Below are 24,664 nucleotides of genomic sequence, written 5' to 3'. Positions count from 1 at the left end.
CCATGGACCACAGCACGCCAGGCTTCCCTGTCCATCACTAACTCCCAGAGTTTAGTCAAACTCATGTCCATCGAGTCGGTGGTGCCATCCAACCATCTCATCCTCTGTCTTCCCCTCTCCTCCCACCTTCAATCTTTCCCACCATCAGGGTCTTTTTCAATGAGTCAGTTTTTCACATCAGGTGGCCAAAGTATTGGAGTTTCAGCTTCAGCATCAGTCCTTACAATGAATATTCAGGACTGATTTCCTTTAGGATTGACTGGTTGGATCTCCTTGCAATCCAAGAGACTCTCAAGAGTCTTCTCCAACACCTCAGTTCAAAAGCATCAGTTCTTCAGTGCTCAGCTTTCTTTATGGTCCAACTCTCACATCCATACATGACTACTGGAAAAACCATAGTCTTGACTTAGATGGACATTTGTTGGCAAAGTACTCTCTGCTTTTTAATATGCTGTCTAGGTTGGTCATAGCTTTTCTTCCAAGGAGAAAGCATCTTTTAATTTCATGGCTGCAGTCACCATCTGCAGTGATTTTGAAGCCCCAAAAAATAAAGTCTGTCACTGTTTCCATTGTTTCACCATCTATTTGCCATGAAGTGATGGGACCAGATGCCACGATCTTAGTTTTCTGAATGTTGAATTTTAAGCCAACTTTTTCACTCTCCTCTTTCACTTTCATCAGGAGGCTCTTTAGTTGTTCTTCGTTTTCTGCCATAAGGGTGGTGTTATCTGCATATCTGAGGTTATTGATATTTCTCCTGGCAATCTTGATTCCAGCTTGTGCTTCATCCAGCCCAGCATTTTGCATGATGTGCTCTGCATATGAGTTAAATAAGCAGGGTTACAGTATACAGCCTTGATGTACTCCTGTCCCGATTTGGAACCAGTCTGTTGTTCCATGTCCGGCTCTAACTGTTGCTTCTTGACCTGCATACCGATTTCCTAGGAGGCAGGTAAGGTGCTCTGGTATTCCCATCTCTTTCAGAATTTTCCAGTTTGTTGTGATACACACAGTCAAAGGCATTGGCGTACTCAATAAGCAGAAGTAGATGGTTTTCTGGAACTCTCTTGCTTTTTAGATGATCTAGTGGATGTTGGCAATTTGATCTCGGCTTCCTCTGCCTTTTCCAAATCCAGCTTGAACATCTGGAAGTTCACGGTTCACGTATTGCTGAAGCCTGGCTTGGAGAATTTTGAGCATTACTTTACTAGCATGTGAGATGAGTGCAATTGTGCGGTAGTTTGAGCATTCTTTGGCATTGCCTTTCCTTGGGATTGGAATGAAAACTGACCTTTTCCAGTCCTGTGGCCACTGCTGAGTTTTCCAGATTTGCTGGCATAGTGAGTGCAGCACTTTCACAGCATCATCTTTGAGGATATGAAATAGCTCAACTGGAATTCCATCACCTCCACTAGCTTTGTTCGTAGTGATGCTTTCTAAGGCCCACTGGACTTCACATTCCAGGATGTCTGGCTCTAGGTGAGTGATCACACTATCGTGGTAATCTGGGTCATGATGATCTTTTTTGTACAGTTCTTCTGTGTATTCTTGCACCTCTTCTTAATGTCTTCTGTTTCTGTTAGGTGAATACCATTTCTGTCCTTTATTGTGCCTGTCTTTGCATGAAATATTCCCTTTGTATCTCTCATTTTCTTGAAGAGATCTCTAGTCTTTCCCACTCTATTATTTTCCTCTATTTCTTTGCATTGGTCACTGAGGAAGGCTTTCTTATCTCTCCTTGCTATTCTTTGGAACTCTGCACTCAGATGGGTATATCTTTCCTTTTCTCCTTTGCCTTTAGCTTCTCTTCTTTTCTCAGCTATTTGTAAGGCCTCCTCAGACAACCATTTTGCATTTTTGCATTTCTTTTTCTTAGGGGTGGTCTTGCTTACTGCCTCTTGTACAGTGTCACGAACCTCAGTCCATAGTTCTTCAGGCATTCTGTCTGTCAGATCTAATCCCTTGAATCTATTTGTCACTTCCACTGTATAATTATAAGGGATTTGATCCATTCCGGTATGGTCTTCCATTCAGAAGGTAGTGGTTTTCTCCACCTACTTCAATTTAAGTCTGAATTTGGCAATAATGAGTTCATGATCTGAGCCACAGTCAGCTCCCAGTCTTGTTTTTGCTGACTGTATAGAGCTTCTGCATCTTTGGCTGCAAAGAATGTAATCACTCTGATTTCGGTATTGACCATCTGGTGATGTCCATGTGTGGAGTCTTCTCTTATGTTGTTGGAAGAGGGTGTTTGCTCTGACCAGTGTGTTCTCTTGGCAAAACTCTGTTAGCCTTTAACCTGCTTCATAGACGAGAAGAAGCTTTGTGAGTGATGAAATGTATATACCTTGCTCTGGATCATGGTTACCTAAGTACATACAATTGTGAAAACTCATAGAACTGCATGTTTGACATATTAATGTTTTATCATATATGAATTATACCTCAATAAAAAGAAGTGTATTTTTTTTAAAGAAATGCATGTATGTCTTGCCTTGAACTGTCTTGCCTTTATGAAATGTGACATAGAGTTAGGTATGGCATCAGACACACTGGGTTCCAGTCCAGCTGCAGGACCTTGGAAAAGTCACATAGCTTCTTTCCATTTCTACCTCTGCAAGTAAAAATAATCTAAATCACAAGATGGCTATGAGAATTAAATGGAAAATTGATGTTGAAGTGTTTAACTCAGTCCTTATCACCTGGAAACTTCTCAATAAACTTAGCTATTTCTAAAAAATGTTTTAAATAAACTGTAGGGCAGCTAAAAATGTGTACTGTTCTGCTTTGCAAATGATGTACAACTTAGGACAAAATTCCAACATCAAAAGGAAGCACTGGAAAACAGTTAAATTAAAGGCATAGGTGTACTCGGTGGAGCAGCCTGTGGACACAGCTGGTAGCTGTTACTTACTTGTGATTATTACAAGAAAATCTGGTCCTTTCTGTGATCATACACAAATTTGTCATCGTCATGTCCTACTTCATCTTCTTATCCAGTGTCAAAAGGGAAAGGAAAGGCTGCTTGGAACGAGGACTAAAAGGAAAACAAGCCATGATTATTGAAGGTGGTCAGCTTCAGCTTTTTTAAAGGAAACTCCCATTTTCACCTTTCCAGAGGGCTCTATGGCAAATTATTTATTCAGCTTCAGGACTCATCTGAAGTTTAGATTAAGAATTAGTGGAGAAATAAGAATGGAATTGAAATGCATCTTGAACCTGTCTGCTTAATTCCTGCTCCCCGCTAAATCATCTTTCATCTCTCTCAGTCTGATCCACTTTTGAGAAAGAGAATCCATTAGGGCATCCCGTGGAGAGACCCTCCTCTCTTGTCCTCTTGGCTCTGCTTGGAGAGTCTTGAGAAGCTGGCCCACTGCACAGAGTTTCTCCTCCTTCTCTGGGACTTTTCTGGCAGATCTAGCTGGCCTGAGACAACCCCTTTCCCAGGCTGTATGTCTTGCCTTGAACTGTCAAGGGGCCTTTGTGAAATGTGAGGTAGTATTTTGAAAGAGTTAGATTTGGCATCAGACACACTGGGTTCCAGTCCAGCTGCAGGACCAAGGGCTCCATCCTGGCTGTAATAACCTCCCCCGCCCCCCTACTTATGACAACAAGCTAGTCAAGGGAAAATGAGATTTAAAGGACCCCTTTACCCCATCTGATGGCAGATTCTCTGTGAGCTGCTCAGAGAGCCTGACGGGCAGCTAACCAGAAAGCAGCTCATGGTTGTCTTTGGCCGGGTTGTCTCTAGCCCATCATCCCTTTTCCTCCGGCGGCCATCTGTGACATTCCTTTTCTTTCTGCAGAGACTTTCTGGGAGCTTGGCAACTGGACTCATTGTTCTGCCACGTGCGGCCACTTGGGAGCCCAAGTTCAGAGACCCCAGTGCCTGATGGCCAACGGGCAGGAAGTGAGCGAGGCCTTCTGTGACCAGCTCCGGAAGCCACGGGCTGCGTCCCAGCCCTGTAACATCCGGGATTGCCCCCCAAGGTGTGTGCAGTCACTCTTCTCTCCTTGCTACCAGTGTTTGACTTGTTTTAAAATGTGTAGTAAGTTGGACTGAATAACTCAACCACTAAGTTTTGTTTTATGTGGACTATACTAGGTGCTCAGCTAAGTAGTTTATATGGATCACTTCACAGTCAACTATCAAGTCAATATTGTTCATTTTCATTTTTAAAAAATTTATTTTATTTCATTTTTTGGGGGGGTATGCTACACCGCATAACCAACCAGGGATTGAACCCAAGTCCCCTGCACCGGAAGCTCAGAGTCTTAACCGCTGGACCTCCAGGGATGTCTCCAGTGTTGTTCATTCTCTATTATACAGTTGGAAAAACTCCCCTAGGCCACACAGGTACGAGGGCCAGAATTCAAATCGGATTAGTCTGATTTCAGAGCTTCTGGTTTTAATTGCCACTCTCACCTGCTCCCTGCACTCACAATGTACCTTAAGAACACAGAGAAGCTGACTTCATGGGTTCACCTCAGAGATATGGCAGTTGGCCAGCATCACAAGAGGCACTCGTGAAAAGCACCGTTCCTTAGACTCCACCCCCACGGTGGGTGTTGTTACTCAGTCGCCTGTCATGTCTGACTCTTTGTGATCCCATAGACTGCAGCACGCCAGGCCTCCCTGCCCCTCACCATCTCTCGGAGTTTGCCCAAGTTCATGTTCATTGCATTGGTGATGCTGTCTAGCCATCTCATCCTCTAATGCCACTTCTCTACATCTTTCCCAGCATCAGGGACTTTTCCAGTGAGTCATCTGTTCTCATCAGGTGACCAAAATGCTGGAGCTTCAGCTTCCACATTAGTCCCTCCAGTGAATATTCAGGTTGATCTCCCTTAAGATTGACTGGTTTGATATCCTTGCTGTCCAGAGGACTTTCAGGAGTCTCCTCCAGCACCACAGTTCAAAGGCATTACTTGTTTACTGTTCTGCCTTCTTTGTGGTCCACCTCTCACAACTGTACATGCCCACTGGGAAGACCACAGTCTTGACTATACAGACCTTTGTTGGCAGAGTAATAATGTCTCTGCTTTTCAGCACACTGTCTAGGTTTCTCATCGCTTTCCTGGCAAGAAGCAATCGTCTTCTGATTTCATGGCTACAGTCACCATCCACAGTGATTTTGGAGCCCAAGAAGAGGAAATCTGTCACTACTTCCACCTTTTCCCCTTCTATTTGCCATGCAGTAATGCAGCCGGATGCCGTGATCTTAGTTTTTTTTACTATGTAGTCTTAAGCTGGCTCTTTCACTCTGCTCCTTCACCCTTATCAAGAGGCTCTTTAGTTCCTCTTCACTTTCTGCCATTAGAGTGGTATCATCTGCATCCCCAGGGGTAAAGCCATTAATAACCTTTCGATATCATAGATGACACAAATCAATAGTTTTAAAAGTATCCAAAATCAAACTCAATCTCCACCAAATCTGATCTGCCCCTAGTTAGTGTTCCAGATCACAATGACCACATCCTAAGCTACCCACCCCCCTTTCCTCTCACTTCCGTCCATTCCTGTCAGTTTCCCACTGTTCCCAATGTCTTTGTCATTCCTCATTAGGGCCACGTCAGGAGCTTCCTGAGTTTTGTCTCCTCTCTAGAGTGCCTTGTCCACTCTATAAGCAGAAATATCTTTATTTGTTTTTTATTGGAGGATAGTTGCTTTGCGATGTGTTTCTACTGCACAGCAAAGTTAATCAGTCACATGTATACATACATCCGGAGAAGGCATTGGCACCCCACTCCAGTACTCTTGCCTGGAGAATCCCATGGATGGAGGAGCCTGGTAGGCTACAGTCCATGGGGTCGCTAAGAATCGGACACGACTGAGCAACTTCACTTTCACTTTTCCCTTTCATGCACTGGAGAAGGAAATGGCAACCCACTCCAGTATTCTTGCCTGGAGAATCCCAGGGACGGCGGAGCCTGGTGGGCTGCCGTCTATGGGGTCGCACAGAGTTGGACACGACTGAAGTGACTTAGCAGCAGCATACATACATCCCCTGTTTTTGGATTTCCTTCCCATTTAGGTCACCACAGAATGCTGAGTAGAGTTCCCTGTGCGATACAGTAGGCTTTCATTAGTTATCTGTTTTATACATAGTAGTGTATATATGTCAATCCCAGTCTGCCAGTTCATCTTCCCTGATGGCGCTAGTGGTAAAGAATCTGCCTGCCAATGCAGGAGCTGCAGGAGACAGGTTCGATCCCTGGGTTGGGGAGATCCTCTGGGGGAAGACATAGCAACCCATTGCAGTATTCTTGCTTGGAAAATCCCATGGACAGAGGAGCCTGGTGGGCTACAGCCCATGGGGTTGCAAGAATCAGACAAGTCTGAGCGACCAAACAACAACAAGGAGCACACATGCTACCTCCTTTTTTCTTCCCTTTGGTTTCAATGAGTTGGAATTCACCTTTCCAGAATTTCCACCTAATTTTGCCCTAGCTCTGCTCTCTGGGGCCGCACAGCTGATGGCTCTTACATCCCTGAGGACGACTTTATCCCACCCTGTTGCTATTGACTCTACGTGGTGATTCTGTTGCTTCTGAGTGAAAGGAAATCTGAGAGTATGGCTGGGAGTTATTGTGCTGCTGCCCACTCCCAGAGACATGTGTTGGCCCTGAAACAGTCATACGGCTAGGATGGGCTTTCTCTTTGGAAGACAGTCCCCATAGCGACTGTCCTCCTAAGCTCCTGTAGTTTTTGTTCTTAGGTGGCTCACAGACACGTGGTCAGAGTGCTCTGTGTCTTGTGGTGAAGGATTCCGCAGTTGGCAAGTGACATGTAAGCGCACAAGAGCCAATGGAATGGTGCAGGCATTGCCGCCGAGAGTGTGCATCCCCAGAGACAGGCCTCTGGGGAGAAGACCCTGTTCCAGTCACCCCTGTGTTCAAGGGCTTGTTGAACAAGGGAACCAGGTAATGCTGACAAATCTAGTGTTTTAAAATCATCCAGTTCCTGTGGTCAAACCCACACATCCAAAAAGGGACTTCCCCTGGCAGTCCAGTGTTAGGACTTTGCCTTCCAATGCAAGGGATGTGGGGTTCCATCCCTGGTCCGGGAACTAAGATCCCACATGCCATGAGGCCAAAACATAAAACAAGCGATATTGTAACAAAACCCCACCCATCAGGGCCCCTCCCCACAGGGGAGAGGAGAGCACCGGCTCCTGCAGGACATTCAGGAAACTCATCTGCACAGGGAGCTGACCACACCACACACCAGCTGGTTCAGGGACCTTACTATCCTGTCCTAGACCTCCCGGTCATAATTAACACAGGCTGCAGAGATCAAAAGTTCCCCTCAGCCCTTCTGAAAATGTTCATTATTGTCAGTGTGGGAGAATAATAAACTCTTTCTGCATTTCTGCCCTGCAGTACAGCAGTTGTTGCTCTTGAGAATCATTGTGCTAATTGTTAGGTCATTAACTGCAAGTCCTACATGACTACACACTTCTCTAACTGGAGAGGATGCAAAACACAGGGAGATCCATCTTTCTGGAGAAATGAAGAACCGAGGAGTTGGCCAAAACTATCCCCTCCACCAGCAACATGGAAAGGGGGAATGTGGGGGAAGGGGGACATGCCCCAGGGAAGAGTCCAGTCTGTGAAGTTTCACCCAGTGGCGGAGGAGGGGCAGCTGGGTCAGGGTGACGCCTCTTCTGGTCTCCCAGGCTGCCCCCAGACCATCCTCCGAGCTGCCCAGGGCTCCTGAAGGCCATGGAGGTGCGGATTGAGTGGGTCCCAGGGAGCTCGGCAGGGCTGCTTTTCTCTTGGTCAATCATCTGGGGGTTGTGCGGGTATTGCTGGGCAGTCCACAACAGCAATGTTTTATAAACCTCCATATTCTCCCAGCCACGCCCCTCTTTTTCTTGCTGCGGCCAGAGGGAGTGTCTGGGGAGTGGGACTGCCCAGCTTGGGAGGAGCTTCCGGGGGTGTCGGCCACACTCAGTGGGGAGTGGGTTCCCTGACTGGTATGGTGGGTGTCCGGGGTGTCGCTCTTGTCCCGGGCGCTGCTGGTGTCCCGGCGCCTCTATCGCAGCGGGCGCCTCTCTCGCCGTGGGTATCCCGGGCGCCGCTCCTGCCGTGGGCGCCTCTCTCGCCGCGGGTGTCCCAGGCGCCTCTCTTGCCATGGGCGCCTCTCTCGCTGTGGGTGTCCCGGGCGCCTCTCTCGCCGTGGGCGCTGCTCGTGTCCCGGGTGCCGCTCTTGCCCTGGGTGTCCCGGGCGCCACCTGTGCCCAGGATATCGGTAATGCCCTGGGTGTCAGGCATGGGGCGGGTAGGGCAGGTAGGGGTGGGGGGGCCATGGGTGGAGGGAGTGGCCCTGTGGTCACACCAGGAAGATGGGGGAGGTGGGGGAATGGTAGGGTCAGGGATCTGACCTGACTAGTGGGTGGGCTCCGTCTGGAATAGCCAGTGTGGTATGATGGTGGGCTCAGGGCTTGAAGGCTGAGGTTTATCTATGGTGAAGTCCATTTTGACAGGGGCGGGCTTCACACTGATGGTCAGGGGCTCCACCCTGGCTCTATCCAAGCTCACGCTTTCAGCACACCTAGAGCCCAGAAGCTTCTGTCCAGTCACCTCCGAGTCCTCTTCACAGAATGGCTGGAGTGCCTCCTCCTCCTCTGTCGTCACCCATGGATGCTGCCAAAGATGGGGTATAGTAGCTCTGTTCATTGGGTTGAGGGTCAGCATGCTTGCTATTAATGTTCTCACTTCATGTGAAAGGTACTCGGGCACATGATAATGCCCTGTGAGCACACTCTGCCTTATCTCCCAGAAATTTCGTCCTGGGAAGGGTTCGGACCCAGTCACCATGACGTACAGGATGACGCCAAGCCTCCACATATTCACGGGCGGGCCTAAGTACATTGACCTCAGGAAGATCTCAGGGGCTGTGAAGGCAGGGAATTCCTGTGAAGGCAGGCTGTGAATGCCGCGGAATGTATGTAGCCTCTCTCCAGGGTGGTATTTGATGCTCAGACCGAAGTCTGCAATCTTCACATTCTGGTGAGCATCAAGGAGCAAGTTGCTCGGTTTCAGGTCCCGGTGTATGATGCCCCGCTCGTGGCAGTGGTTCAGGGCCAAAAGGAGCTGCCGGGAGAGGCACTGGGCTTCCCTCTCGGTCAAGCGGCCCTTCTCCTGCAGGTAGGTGTGCCTGTCTCCCTCAGTCATGTATTCCATAACAGTGATGGCAGAATCTTCCGTGTCAATGACATTGAGGAGTCTAACAACATCGTCATTGTCTAGCCGCCTCATACTTCTCTCACGTGAGAATGCATCGAGGTTGTACAATCTCCATTTCCGTTTCTTTGTTACCTTAAGGGCCACCTCGATCCCGGCCACAACATGCCGGGCCAACTTAACTGTCGCAGAGAGACCTTCTGCAATAGTGTGGACAATTTCATAATTCTCTATTTGAGTTCCTTTAGTTGAATAAATGGCCATTAGGTGCTGCATGCTGGTAAACCCTAACTACTCTACCAGCTAACTACTCTATGCCAACTATACTAACAAACACTATCCCAACTAAAGAAACAAACGCTATCTATGCCAACTAAACTAACAAACACTAACTATGACAACTATACTAGCAACGAAACTATGCCAACTATACTAACTATGCTAATAGTACCTATACTAACTATGCTAATAAACTGAAATAAGGGGAAAAAAGGGGAAAAAAAGGGAAAAATCAAAATGAAAGACAAATGAGAAAAAGGGAAAAATTTTTTTAAATTAAAAAAAGGAAAAGAAAAATGAGAAAAATAAAAAATAGGAGAGGAAAAAAAGGAAAAATAAAATCAACAGAATGGCAAAAACACAGGAAAACAACACACTAACTGTGGGTCCAGCCATCAGGTCACCAGTATCAGCTTCCTGGGCTCTAAGGACCAAAAACCTGGGGCCACCTGGGCTCTTATATAAGGTTTTTAGTGAGTTTCATCACAATTGTGCCCTGTGAGGACAGAGCAGGAAATGGACCAATCATGGCTGAGGATAAATCCTAATGGTTTTCTCCCTTTTCAGGTTCAAGGCCCCTTTACACTTAGGAAAAAGGGTCCTAAAGAGATTTTTCTTTATATGTGCTATTAGAGACTGATATTCACTTTCTTAGAAATTAAAAGCTGTAGAATTCTTCAGCAGCCTTTCCATGTCTAGTTTGAAAATCAGTAATGATGTTAAGGACTTCATAACATCTACACTTGAAATGTTCAATTCCTTTTCCTTAAACTCTGGTCTCAAAGTGACCGTTTAAATGAACTTGACTATCCTATTGGAAACTGTCCTGTTGCATTAAACACTCATAAGGCATATAATTAATGTCTGCAAAGCTGACAGATTTTCTGGGAAGATCGTGAATAGATTTCTCAACGGGAGCCTCAGAGGCCAGATGATGTGGGTCAGTGTATATGAAGTGCTGAAGGGAAAGAAGCTGTCAACCAAGAATCCTATGTGTAGCAAAACTGTCCTTCAAAAATGAAGGAGAAATTAAGACATGCCCAGTTTATAAGAGTTGTGAGAGTTCTGCCTCAGCACAGAGTCCTTCAGGTTGGAGTGCAGGATTTTTGACAGTAACTCAAAGCCTTATGAAGAGATAAAGATCTCCGGTAAAAATAGATAGATGGGTGACTAGAAAAGCTAGTGCTACACTGCTGTAAGTAAAACAGATAACCAGTAAGGTCCTACTGTGTAGCTCAGGGAACTCTGCTCAATGTTCTGTGTCAGCCTGGATGAGAGGGGAGTTTGGGAAAGAATGGATACATGTATAGGTATGGTTAAATCCCTTTGCTGTCCACCTGAAATTATCACAACATTGTTAATCAACTATACTCCACTATAAAATGGGCAGTTTAAAAAAATGAAAAGCTAGTACTATTGTAACTTTGGTTTGTAGCTCCACTTTTTGTTTTCAATTTGATTTGAGACTACTGTGTAATAAACATACACACGTACAAATCATCATCTGTTTCTAATACTTTTTGTTTTACTTTGGGATAAAAATTCTGATTGGTCTCTAAAAATGAATATATGTGCCTGATTTCAAGGATAGCATTTGGAAATTTCAGTGTCTTTGTCCTCCAATATGAAGGTAAACCAAGGTCAGTTCCCTTTGAATGCAGCAGCTCAGTAACAGAAGCTACAAGATAGACTGATGTGACGCAATAGCAATGAGAACAGGCTTCAAGAAAAGGAACTGAGGACCATTATTAATAGGTCCACAAAAGTTTCAGAACCCCTTTTCGAAATACAGCCTTGAATAAAATTATGGTAAAAAAAATACCTAGTAAAAAATTTTAAGAAATGTGTAGAACTGTGTATTATTAGTAGTCTGTAGTGTTAGTTACTCAGTCATGCCTGACTCTCTGCAATCCCATGGACTGTAGCCTGCCAGGCTCCTCTGTCCATGGGATTCTCCAGGCAGGAATACTGGAGTGGGTTGCCATGCCCTCTGCCAGGGGATCCTCCCAACCCAGGGATGGAACCCACTTCTCTTGCGTCTCTTAGGTCTCCTGCATTGACAAGCCGGTTCTTTACCACTGGTGCCACCTGGGAAGCCCCAATAGTCTGCAAGACACCATGAAAGAAAAGCACAGCACACACTGGGTTGAACAGCAGAAATTTATTTTTTCACAGTTCTAGAAGGCTAGAAGTCCAAAATCAAGGTGTTCTTAGGGTTGGTTTCAGTTACTGGCTTGTAGACAACCACCTTCGGACACTATTGTTCTTGTTGAGTCGCTAAGTCATATCCAACTCTTTTGCAACCCCATGGACAGGACTGTAGCCTGGCAAGCTCCTCTGTCTCTGTCCTCACATAACCTCTTCTGTCAGTACACACAGAAAAGAGAGAGAGTTCTGAGTGTCTCTTCTACTTCTCACAAGGCCGCTTCCTGTCAGACTAAGGCCGCACCCTTTGGCCTCATTCAACCTCTAACCTCCTTAGGACCCTATCTCTAAATATAGTCACGTTGGTGGTTAGGACTTCACTGTATAAATTTTGAGGGATACAATTTGGTCCATAACATTCTGCATTTTCCCCCAAATTTATGTCCTTATGTGTACAATACACTCATCCCATCTCAACATCCCCAGAATTCTTTTTTAAAAATTAATTTATTTTTTAATTGAAGGATAATTGCTGTCCAGAATTTTGTTATTTTCTGTCAAACCTCAACATGAATCAGCCATAGGTATACATATGTCCCCACCATCTTAAACCTCTGTCCCATCTCCCTCCATCCCACCCCTCTAGGTTGATACAGAGGCCCTGTTTGAGTTCCCTGAGCCATACAGTAAATTACCATTGACTGACTATTTTACATAGGGTAATGTAAGTTTCCATGTTACTCTCTCCATACATCTCACCCTCTCCTCCCCTTTCCCCATGTCCATAAGTCTGTTCTCTATGTTTGTTTCTCCATTGCTGAGCTGTGAATAAATTCTTCGATACCATTTTTCTAGATTCCATATATATACTTAAGAATACGATATTTATCTTTCTCTTTCTGACTTACTTCACTCTGTATAATAGGCTCTAGGTTCATCCCCCTCATTAGGACGGAGGCAAATGTGTTCCTTTTATGGCTGAGTAATATTCCATTGTGTATATGTACCACGACTTCTTTGTCCATTCTACTATTGATGGACATCTAGGTTGCTTCAGTGTTCTAGCTATTGTAAATAGCGCTGCAGTGAACATTGGGGTACAAGTGTCTTTTTCAGTTTTGGTTTCCTCAGGATATATGCCTAGAAGTGGGATTGCTGGGTCATATGGTGGTTTTATTCCTAGTTTTTAAAGGAATTTCCATACCGTCTTCCATACTGGCTGTATCAATTTACATTCCCACCAACAGTGCAAGAGGGTTCCCTTTTCTCCACACCCTCTTCAGCGTTTGTTGTTTGCATACTTTTTGACAATGGCCATTCTGACTGGTGTGAGGTGATAATCTCATTGTAGTTTTGATTTGCATTTCTCTAATAATACTCAGTATTGAGCATCTTTTCATGTCTTTGTTAGCCATCTGTATGTCTTCTTTAGAGAAATGTCTTTTGTAGGTCTTTTGCCCCACGTTTTGATTCGGTTGTTTGTTTTTCTGGTATTGAGTTGTACGAGCTGCTTGTATATTTTGGAAGTTAATCCTTTGTCAGTTGTTTCATCTGCTATTATTTTCTCCCATTCTGAGGGTTGTCTATTCACTTTGCTTATAGTTTCCTTTGCTGTGCAAAAGCTTTTATGTTTAATCAGATTCCACTTGTTTACTTTTGTTTTTATTTCCATTACTCTAGGAGGTGGGTCATAGAGGTTGTTGCTTTGATTTATGTCATTGAGTGTTCTGCCTATGCTTTCCTCTAAGAGTTTTATAGTCTCTGACCTTACATTTAGGTCTTTAATCCATTTTGACTTTATCTTTGTATATGGTGTTAGGAAATGTTCTAATTTTGTTCTTTTACATCAACACCCTCAGAATTCTTAAACCGTTCAAACATCAATTCCGAGTCCAAACCTCATTAAAATGTAACTTTGTCAGGTACAGATGAGAAGTGACACATAAAATTAATCCTCGCTGAACTCATAAAGAAAAATACAACATACTGTTGAAACACATAGCCGAAATTTGAATAAGTGAAGATACTCTGAGTGCTATAAAGGAACCCATTCCCTTAAAAGAACCAGAACACGTACTTCCAATTCAAATTGCTGTAGAATTCTTTTCTCAGAACCTCATATGATTTTGACATTCATATGGGAGAGTGAGTGAGGACAAGAGATTTTTAGGAAAACAAATCGATAGGAGGATAGAAAGACTTTCCTAATCTGACGTCGGAGTGTCCTGCAAAACTGTTGTAAGTAAAACAGTTCAGCATCAGTGCAGAATGCACTTAAGTCGTGCAGCATAATAAAAGTACAGAAACAGACCTATTTAAAATAAGTTTCAAGTCCAAAAGCAGTTGGTCATAGAGGGAAGAAGAGTTTTTAAAAAATGAACACTATAAAACTACAGAAAGCTTTTTTTTAAGGACATTAAAGAATGTATTCATTGCTCCGTCGTGTCCAACGCTTTGTGACCCCATAGACTGTAGCCCACTAGGCTTCTGTACCCATGGCATCCTCCAGCCGTGAATACAGGAGTGGGTAGCCATTATCTTCTCCAGGGAATCTTCCCAACCTGAGGATCGAACCTAGGTCTTCTGCATTGCAGATAGATTCTTTACCATCTGAGCCACCGGGGAAGCCCAAGGACTGGTAAAGAAGACCTAAATAAATGAAAAGGCATTGTATATTTATGGATCAAAAAACATAATATTATTCACGTGACAGTAAATTGATCTACAGATTCAACACAATCCCCATCAAAACCCTAGCTTCTTTGCAGAAATTGGCAAGCTGATCCTAAAATTCATATGGAAATATAAAGGACCCAGGATAGCCAAAGCAATCTAGAGAAAGAACAAAGTTAGAGAGCTCAGACATGTCAGTTTCAAAACTTACTACAAGACAATAATAATCAAGACAGTGCAGTACTAACATGGGCTTCCTTGGTGGCTCAGCAGTCAAGAACCCACCTGCTAATGCAGGAGATGCGGGTTTGATTCCTGATCTACTCACTCCAATATTCTTGCCTGGGAAATCTCACGGACAGAGGAGTCCGGCAGGCTGCAGTCCACACTGTCCATGGGATCGCAGAGTCGGATGTGACTTAGTGACTGAACAACATGGTGCTAACGTAGCATAGACACATAGACTGATGAAATTGAATTGAAAATCTAGAGACAAACCCATATATCTATGTCAGTTGATTTTCTACAAGAGTGACAATACCAATTCAATGAGGGAAGAACAATTTCTTCCTCACTGGTGAAGGACAACTGAATATGCAAATGCAAAAGAATGAACTTGGACTCCTAGCATATAAGGTATACAAAATATTAACTCAAAATTATCAGAGACTTAAATTTAAGAGCTAGAGCAATAAAGCCCTTGGAAGAAACCCTGTAGCCATACATCTTCATGCTTTGGATTAGGAGATGGTTTCTCAGATATGATACGAAAAACAAGCTACAACAACAACAAAAATAGATAAATGGGACTACATGAAAACGTAAAGCTTTGTTACTACAAGGGATGTGATCAAGAAAGTGGACAGCCCACAGAATGGGAGAAAATATTTAAAAATCATATACATGAAAGAGAACTTGTTTCTAGGCCTGTTTGTAAGTCCAACAAAGTTAGCCTAGGTACCCAGCAAACACAGTTGGCTGTAGAGTACTGCACTGTAATAGGTTTATGATACTTTTCACACAAATAACACATAAAAAGCAAACCCAAAATAAAACATTCTTCATCTTACATTACAGGACCTTGAAAAAGTACAGTAGTACAGTTAAAATAGCTGACATACAGGGGCACATTTGCATCTTTGAAAGTTCTCAACTTAAAGGTTCATATGTAGGAGACTTACTGTAAACTGTATACACTGAACAGTGACTTTTAGGCTATGTGAATTGTATCTCAATAATGTTGTTGGAAAATTAAAAAAAAAATTGTGTAAGAGAGAAAGTGGTCAACTAATTTAAGAGGAATAAATAAAATGAGAGCCCAAACTCACCACGTACAACAGAATAAATTCTGCCTTGATTAAAGTGCTTCAGTGTAGTCATTAAACTGGAATAGAACTACCAGGATGGGAAAGACCTTTTCAAGCATAAAACAAATGACAAGAAAAATTTGATATGGGTTATTAGTACAGAAAAATTTAAGAGCTGAATGTTATTTTTTTCCTGTAATTCAGCTCACCCCTACAAACAAACCTCCATTTTTTCACTAAGCAGGAAAACCTAAACTTGGCTGTAGCTTATGCTTTTAAGCACAGTGATTTCTGAACCTTAACCTGGTCAATTAGGGATTGGCCCTGTGCTTTTCACTCCTTCTCCCCAGGGGTGGTCTCAGTTTCTGAGGAGGAAAAGGGGATGAAGGGAAACTTAGGTAGCTGTTTGGCTCTGAAGGACGGCAATCTGATCCTTACAGCTGGGCTTCCCTCCTCCCTACCTTCTCTGAATATTCTCTGGAAGGACCGATGGTGAAGCTGAAGCTCCAATACATTGGCCACTAATGGAAAGAGCTGATTAATTGGAAAAGACACTGATACTGGAAAAGATTGAGGGCAGGAGGAGAAGGGGGCAACAGAGGATGAGATGGTTGGATGGCATCACCAACTCAATGGACAAGAGTTTGAGCAAACTCTGGGAGATGGTGAAGTACAGGGAAGTCTGGCCTGCTGCAGTTCATGGGGTCACAAAGAATCAGAAACAATTGAGCAACTGAACAACAACTTTCCTTCGGCCAGCTAACCCTCTGTAGTTGGTCTCTGGCGACGCCACCACAGCACATGGTTTTGGTACCCCAGCACGCGTGAGCTCACAAGGTTGTTTTCTTTTAGTTTTTTAAGATCAGTCTTTATTTATTTTCGCCATGCTTCACCACATGCGGGATCTTAGATCCCCACCCAGGGAGCGAACCTGTGCCCCCTGCATTGGGAACACAGAGTCTTAACCAGTAGACTGACAGGGAAGTTTCTTACAAGGTTGTTTATACTGCGCTGTGCTTTCGTTTCAGTGTCCTGGACGTTGCCTGGGTTGCATTGTGAGGATGCAGCAGCGTCACATAATTTGTCAGCACCCCAATAGTTCTGAGTCCGGCTGTGATGACACAAAGAGGTACTGGCCCCACCCTAGGGCAGCACACAACCTCTCCCACCTCAGATAAGCACTATGATGTCTGAAAATGGCATTTTCCCTCCCGTACACCACCTCTCATAATGCACAGTTCCTACTCAGTTATGATTTCTTATGGTGCCATCCTCAGTGGTGTATGTTATGCTGTTGCTGTTCCATCACTAAGGCGTGTTCGACTCTTTGCAACCCCGTGGACTCAGCAAGCAGTCTGTAGGGAAGCCCTGTCCTTCAAATCTCCCGAAGTTTGCTCGAATTCATGTCCATTGAGTCGGTGATTCTTTCTGACCATCTCATCACCTTGATTTCCTTTAGGATTGATTGGTTTCATCTCCTTGCTATCCAAGGGACTTGAAAGAGTTTTCTCTTGAAAGCATCGCAATTTGAAAGCATCAGTTCTTTGGTGCTCAGCCTTCTTTACGGTCCAGTTCTCACATCCGTATGAGACTACTGGAAAAACCATAGCTTTGACTGTACGGACTTTTGTTGGCAAGGTGATGTTTCCACTTCTTAATATGCTGTCTAAGTTTGTCATAGCTTTCCTTCAAAGGAGCAAGCATCTTTTAATTTCATGGCTGCAGTCATCATCCGCAGTGATTTGGGAGCCTGAGAAAAGAAAATCCATCACTGCTTCCACTTTTTCCCCTTCTGTTTGGCACGAAGAGACTGGACACCATGATCTTATTAGGCTTTTGAATGTTGAGTTGCAAGCCAGCTTTTTCACTGTTCTCTCTCACCCTTATCAGGAGGCTCTTCAGTTCCTCTTCACTTTCTGCCATTAGGGTGGAATGGTATCCTCTGCATGTCTGAGGTTGTTGATGTGTCTCCCAGCAATGCTGATTCCAGCTTGTACTTCATCCAGCCTGGCGTTTTGGATGATGGACTCTATGTATAAGTTAAAGAAGCAGGGTGACAGTATACATCCTTGACGTCCTCCTTTCCCAATTTGGAACCAGTCCGTTGTTCCATGTCCTGTTCTGTTACTTCTTGACTCGCATACAGGCTTCTCAGGAGACAGGTAAGGTGGTCTGGTATTCCCTTCTCTTTTTGGAATTTTCCACAGGTTGTTGTGATCCACGTGATCCACATAATCAGAGGTGTTAGCATAGTCGATGAAGCAAAGAAGAAGTAGAAATGTTAGTCAGTTGGTCATGTGCGACTCTTTGCGACCCCATGGCCTGTAGCTTGCCAGGCTCCTCTGCCTGTGGGGTTTTCCAGGCAAGAATACTGGAGTGAGTTGCTATTCCCTTCTCCAGAGGATCTTCCTGACCCAGGGATCAAACCCGGGTCTCTTGCATTGCAGGCAGATTCTTTACCGTCTGAGCTACCAGGGAAGCAAAAGTAGAAGTTTTTCTGGAATTCCCTTGGTTTCTCCTTGATCCAGCGAATGTTGGCAATTCGATCTCTGGTTCCTCTGCCTCTTTGAAACCCAGCCTGTACATCTGGAAATTCTCAGTTCACAGACTGCTAAAGACTAGCTTGAAGGATTTTGAGCCTAACCTTCCTAGCATGTGAAATGAGCACAATTGTACAATAGTTTAAACATTCTTTGGCATTGCCCTTCTTTGTGATTGGATTGAAAACTGACCTTTTCCAGTTTCGTGGCCACTGCTGAGTTTTCAAAATTCGTCAGTTCTCTTTAATTTACAGATTAAATCTGGATCCTAGTGTTTTCAATTATTCTAAATTTATTCCTCTGTTTAGAAACTGTTTGATTAGGACGTTGGGACAGTGGCAGAGAATAAAGTAAACTTTTATCTTGTTGAGGGGCCTACACAAGAAGATTGCTTCTGTCTGGTATAAAAGTCTGAGCTGGTAGATGGTTTAGAGGGTAGAAGAGCTCTGCCCCCTGAGGTCTCTCCGAGAACCAGACGCCTTCCATCTGGCGGCTCCACCACCCTAGAGGAGCATGCTCCAGCCAGAGAAAGTGAGGAGAGCTGTGAGGGCCACCGGTGGAATCTGGAGTTCTGCCGCTCTCTTCTTGGTGTAACTTTGACCTTTCTGAGCTCCTGATCTTCACAATGGGGTACTACCGTCTGTGTCACATTATGGTTGGGAAGTTGTTTTTTACTTGAAATGTAGTTGATTGACACAAGTGTGTGTTAATTTCTGCTCTACAGCCAAGTGATTTAGTTACACATATATACACATTCTTTTTTAATATTCTTCTCCATTATAGTTTATCATAGGATATTAATGTAGTTCTCTGTGCTACACATTAGGAACTTGTTTATCCATCCTATATACAAAAGCTCACGTCTGCTAACACCAGCCTCCCACTCAGTCCCTCCGCCAGTCCCCTCTCCCTTGGCAACCACCAGTCTGTTCTGTCAGTGATCCTTTTTCTGTTTCATATGTAGGTTCATTTGTGTCATTGTTTAGATCCCAGTCATAATTGATATCACATGGTATTTGTCTTTCTTTTTCTCACATTTCACTTAGTATGATAATGTCTAGTTGCACCCATGTCACTGCAGATGGCATTATTCCATCTTTTTTGTGGCTGAGTAGTATTCCATTGTATATATGTACTACATGTTCATCTGTTCCTCTGTCAATGGACACTTAGGTGGTCCACTCCCTTCTCATCCCCTGCCACAAGCAAATATCCCTTTATTTATCAGGGTTCTTATCCTGACCCTTCCCCAAGAGCTACCAGCACCCTGTTTGTTTTAGAAGCCTCATATGCACAAATTTCAAGACTCAGAAGGTTCTACTGCTTTTTCTTTTTAAGAAAGAAGTAAAAATACACTCTTGCTCTGCCCCCTTCCTCCCTCATAACTCCTGCTTGTGTTTGTGTGGATCCCTGATCCCCAGATGAAATGGATAATACTATGTGTAGACCCCTGGGTAACTGTCATGATGCAGACTCCAGGTTGTTCTGTATAAAATGCAAAACAAATGTTTTTATTGACAAAAAAATTCAGTAGAATTAGAACAGAGGCTGAAAATGGGTTATGGTGAAACAGAATGCTTGAGAAGTGGGCTAGAGAGCATCTTGAAACCCATGCTGAGGAGTTTAGATTTTATCAAAGAAGGAAATGACATAGTCAGATTTTATTTGTTTTACTTACTTGGACGGCTATATAGATATATTTTTCAGTTAATTTTTATTGGAATATAGCTGCTTTACCATGGTGTGTTAGTTTCAGCTTACAGCAAAGTGAGTCACCCATTCATATACATACATACCCCTCTTTCTTTAATTTCCTTCCCATTGAGGTCACCACAGGCTATTGACTAGAGTTCCCTGTGCCATATATACTAGGTTCTCATTAGTTATCTGTTTTATATATGGTAGTGTATGCATGTCAATTCCAATCTCCCAATTCATCCCACCACCCCCTTCCCCCTTGGTGTCTGTACATCTGTTCTCTACCTTTGTGTCTATTTCTGCTTTCCAAATAAGTTCATCTGTGTCATTTTTCTAGATTCCACATATAAGTGATATTATACGATTTTTGTTTTTCTCTTTCTGGTTTACTTCACTCTGTATGAGTATCTAGGTCCATCTACATCTCTGCGAATGGCACAGTTTCATTCCTTTTTATGGCAGAGTAATATTCCACTGTCTATGTGTACCAGATCTTCTTTATTCATTTCTCTGTTGATGGACATTTAGATTGTTTCCATGTCCTGGCTATTGTAAATAGTGCTGTACACATAGATATATTGGGAAAATATGAATGTGCAAGTAAAGTCTAGTCAAGGGGATATGACAATATCTAGGTGTGGGAATATAAGGACAGAAGTGGTGAGGATGGATTCTAACATTTCAGGTGCCCATCTAAGTATTTGCTGCCTGGCTAGAGTTGGGAGCTCAAAGGAGAAGGGTGTGCTTGTCTGTGTTTAACAAGCAACTCTGGGACCAGGTAGGTGGTGAGGAGGGAGAGGGAGCTGTTGTTTGTTACCTTTGCCGATTTCTGTGGTATAGATTCTCCCATCATGTGGCTTCCTGCTACCAATGTGACGTCACTATCTGCAGAGTTGAGAATGGACACTAACAATCCCATGGACCTGTGAGTCAGTGAGAGGAAGGGCCAGCAGACCAATGGACAGGGAGGAATCCAGGCAACTCCAATTTCTGCCTTAAAGAATTGCAGGCTGGACTCTGAGGGCCAGGACTCCAGCATGGGAATAAGACAACTTAGAGGCTGCTTTGCAGCCAAAGCCCATGTGAGAGTGGCAGGAATCAAGTGCTGGTGAGACAAGTGTAAACACGCAGCACAGATGGCTTGGGGCAGAAACCTGGTGTGGCACCAAGGCTTAGAGTCATGGCAGGGATACAACTGGAATCATGGCAGGACACGAGAATGTAAACAGCCATGGACACTGGGCAGGGAAGGCTGGCACAGAGGCCGGAAAGAGGACCTTCAGAAGGAAGAGCTTTTCATTTTCTAGAAAAGCTGAACAATGTGGTGTTTCTCATGTCCAGTGCCATGGGAGAGATGGGGGGCTGGCTTGGTATCCCCACACTGCCCACAGCCCCCCCAGTAGGATGCCGTGGGTTCCTGTCCACACTCTTGTCTCCTCAGGCTTGTCTGGTTCGGCAGTTTGGGGGCACATACAAATGCAGAGGGAGGCAGTCACCCCAAACCAGACAGATTCCTACCCAAGAGCTGTGTCAGAGGATGCCAGCCTCCAGGCACTGCTCCGAAGGAACTGACAGGAGTCACAGAGAGAAACTGGCCCATGTCCTAGCAGAGCCTGGGTCCCAGAGCACTGCCCTGGCACACCTGGTCACTGAACTGCTCTATACCTGCTGTGAGCAATGGCTAACCAGGCCTGGTTGGGAATGGATCTGCCTTCCAGCAGATGGGCATGCAGCCAGAGGGACCGGCTGGGCTACTTGTGTGGCTCAGCCAGCCATGGACTAGTCCTTTCCCAAGGCTAAACACCACCTGTCACCTGCAGACTCCCCAGCCTGCTTTTGAAGGCATCATGTCCCCATCTATTAATACTTTCAGCCCCAAGCTTAGCTGGGGACATCTGGCTACCAGTTCTAAAGGTACTTAGAACCCATCTCTGTGGTAACTAGAACCCATCTTCACACAGGATGCTGTGTGGGCTCATACCAGCCTCAGGTCATCTCCAGCCTGAACCCTGAGCTAGGCATGCGCTTCCTTCCCCGTGTGGGCTTCGACCCCTTCCCAGTAAAAGCAGGAATATTCAAGCTATGGCCTTATCTGTAGCAGCCCTAAGAGAGTCTCTCTCCACCCCTCCGTCAGTTGCACAAGTTCAAAATGCTGACTTTGACCCAGCTTAAACTCTGATTTAAAGAGCGAATTTCAAAGCCATCCACGTTCACCATCTGTCTTTCCCATAATCCATCATGAAGGAACAATGACCAGACAGGGTGTTCAGCTGAATTCTTTTAAATAATAATAAAAAGATGCCTATATAGGTATCAGTATATATAAATACATGTATGTAGGTATTATGGGTAGGTATGTGTCTACACATACATTACACACCCTGCATTGTGACAATAGGCCACTTTTAAATATTCATAAAAAGAAACCAGCTAATTAAAATTAGTAAGTGTTAGTTACTTGGTTGTGTCTGACTCTTTGTGACCCCATGGACCGTAGCCCGCCAGGCTCCTCTGTCCATGGGATTCTCAGGCAAGAATACTGGAGTGGTTTGCCATTCCCTTCTCTGGGGGATCCTCCTGACCCAAGGATCAAACCCAGGCTTTCTGCATTGCAGGCAGATTCTTTCCCCTCTGAGTTACCCATGCTAATAAAAAAGGAAATAAGCAAGACTAATATAGAATTGTGTCTTGAATTTTACACTTCCGTGGTATGCAGGCACAAATTTAGCTCTAAACTCGATAACATAAGCATTGTCTTGGAAAAGGCAACCTGGTCAATGACACAGTTCAGTGTTCCCTGGGTAGGAAATGAATTAATTAATCAGAGGAAATACAAGGATTCCTGATGGTAAGACCACAAAGCATCCTCCTGCTTCCTCCTACAGAGGACACTGCATGTTGTAAAGATTTTGGCAGGGTTCTCACAGAAAACACTGTGGCTGTTTCTTATTTTCCCTTCCCTGTTCACCAGTAGCAGCCCATCAAATTATCTTTGAGTTAACCCAGTGAGACTCTCTGGGGTGGTGGTTCTCAATCTTTGCTCTGCATTTCAGTCTCCTGGGGAGGTTTTACAAATTTTGATGCCCAGGCTTCTGTTCCCCATAAGTCAGAATTTCTGGAGAGTGGGACCCAGGGTAGTAAAATTAAAAAATACTAACAAGAGGTGCTCCTAATTGGCAGCAAAGTTTGAGAACCACTGCCTCTGGTCAGAGTTGATACTGAAACTCTACACACCAGTATGTCTGTGTTGTTGTTCAGTTGCTAAGTCATGTCTGACTCTTCACAAGTCTATACGAGTTGGGAAAGTAGAGAAATACTCCCAGGTGGTTAGTCAATAGCCTTGGCCTGAACCCCAGGACTGTCTCCCAGCTGCTTGGGCCCTTCTGCGGGGAGTGGTCCAACTTCCTCATAACGTACCCTGTCGGGAGAGGAGACACTCGGAGCAGCAGTGTTACAACAAGACCTGGTACAGGGCTACAGCCGCCCTCCGTTGCAATGGATCGAGCCCTTGTTGTGCAGACTGCTATTATGAGTGGCATCTCTGGAACTTCCCTGGTGGTCTAGTGGCTAAGACCCCATGCTCCCAGTTCAGGGGGCCTGGGTTTCATCCCTGGCCAGGGCACTAGATCCCACATGCCACAACTGAAGAGCCCGCATGCGTCAACTAAGACCCAGTGCAGCCAGATAAATAAATGTTGTTGTTTAGTTGCCAAATCGTGTCCGACTCTTTGCGATCCAATGGACTGTAGCCCACCAGGCTCCTCTGTTCGTGGGATTTTCCAGGCAAGAATGCTGAAGTGGGTTGCCATGTCCTTCTCCAGGGGATCTTTCCAACCCAAGGATCTCCTGCAAGGATCAACCCGTGTCTCCTGCATTGCACGCAGATTCTCTACCACTAGAGCCACCGGCGAAGCCCAGTGTTTGCAAGTGAAAGTGTTAGTACCTCAGCCATGTCCAATTCTTTGTGACCAAGGGGCTTGCTAAAAAAAAAAGATGGCATCTCTGCCTGTAATAATGGGTGAACCACAAATTTAGCAGGAATCCTCCTCCTGCTTTTGACCACTGTCAAACAGCAGTAAGTTTAAAATTCTGTGTTGCCAACCTAAAAAGAAATCTCTATGCCTTAACTGACTGAGGGGATCTCGATGTCCTCTGTGAAGAATCTCTGTCCCAACAGGTAAACATGTACACACGACAGGCCATCTGACTCTACTTTGAGCTGATCCGAGGGAAGGGAGAGTTCACTGGCAGAACCTTGGACAAGGGGCCTGGCCTAGAAATGGCGTCTCAGTGGTATTTGCGTGCAGATTTATTACGCCTGTCCCTCATTTAGAACACACTCTACTGCAGAAGTTATGCATCCACCCCTGTTGTTTTTCTGAACCTACTGCCACTCCCACACCCAAGCAGGCAGCAGCCAGACCCTAACAAGATCAGGAACCACCCAAGAGAAGTCAAGAGTTACTCCAACAAACACAACCTGGGTAGTGTCCAGGGCCTGAGAAGTCCATCCTAAGTGGACTTCCCTCTGCTGATCTAGTGATTAAGACTCCACACTTCCATTGCAGGGCGTGCAGGTTCGATCCCTGGTCAGGGAATTAAGATCCCACATGCTGTGCAGCAAGGCCAAAACGTTTCAAAGACAAAAACAGAAATGGAGTCTCAATCTAGTTCTCCTCCCAGCATATCCCTACCAGTGTTACAGCCGTAACTGTTGGAAGAACCATAACCGGGGTCCTCTGAGGCTCTTAGTCCCCTGTCTCATGACCTTAATTCCACAGTGTCATTGATGTGAGTCCAGTCTCTCTTCTGTCACTCCCTGGTGCTTCCTGC

General features: G+C 44.7%; 2 protein-coding genes across 8 annotated transcripts in view; one reads left to right on the top strand and one right to left on the bottom strand.

Annotated features, from left to right (window-relative positions):
- The window catches only part of LOC145514249 (ADAMTS-like protein 3), a 101,467-nt gene that overhangs the window by 73,162 nt on the left and 3,641 nt on the right, over positions 1 to 24,664 (top strand). For 3 of the 6 annotated variants that reach the window (XM_081511579.1, XM_081511577.1, XM_081511578.1), the window contains 3 exons: positions 3,807 to 3,990; positions 6,720 to 6,924; positions 16,622 to 16,722. In XM_081511579.1, the coding sequence (XP_081367705.1) occupies positions 16,710 to 16,722 (13 nt within the window). In that variant the 5' untranslated portion in view covers positions 3,807 to 3,990; positions 6,720 to 6,924; positions 16,622 to 16,709. The remainder of the gene's footprint in view (positions 1 to 3,806; positions 3,991 to 6,719; positions 6,925 to 16,621; positions 16,723 to 24,664) is intronic. The other 3 variants (XM_081511580.1, XM_081511582.1, XM_081511581.1) reach the window with 2 other exon arrangements.
- LOC145514248 (MAP/microtubule affinity-regulating kinase 3-like) lies at positions 1,863 to 9,898 on the bottom strand. 2 transcript variants are annotated; one of them, XR_014059961.1, is made up of 3 exons: positions 8,388 to 9,898; positions 2,915 to 3,037; positions 1,863 to 2,302 (listed from the first exon to the last, which is right to left on the bottom strand). XR_014059961.1 is itself a non-coding variant. In XM_081511575.1 (2 exons), the coding sequence occupies exon 1, from the start codon at positions 9,463 to 9,465 to the stop codon at positions 8,392 to 8,394; it is 1,074 nt and encodes a 357-aa protein (XP_081367701.1). In that variant the 5' UTR covers positions 9,466 to 9,898; the 3' UTR covers positions 4,168 to 8,237; positions 8,388 to 8,391. The 2 variants fall into 2 exon arrangements, 1 of the variants encoding a protein (XP_081367701.1); XM_081511575.1 differs by lacking the exons at positions 1,863 to 2,302; positions 2,915 to 3,037 and adding an exon at positions 4,168 to 8,237.

The sequence above is a fragment of the Giraffa tippelskirchi genome, chromosome 7, assembly GCF_054371585.1.
Source record: "Giraffa tippelskirchi isolate mGirTip1 chromosome 7, T2T-mGirTip1v1.2.pri, whole genome shotgun sequence".
Taxonomy (NCBI): Eukaryota; Metazoa; Chordata; class Mammalia; order Artiodactyla; family Giraffidae; genus Giraffa; species Giraffa tippelskirchi.
Note: the sequence above shows the minus strand (reverse complement) of the source record. Positions and strands in the feature narration are given on the sequence as shown.

Excerpts from the sequence above, each read along its gene's own strand:
- LOC145514248 (XM_081511575.1), bottom strand. The coding sequence starts at position 9,465 with ATGCAGCACCTAATGGCCATTTATTCAACTAAAGGAACTCAAATAGAG.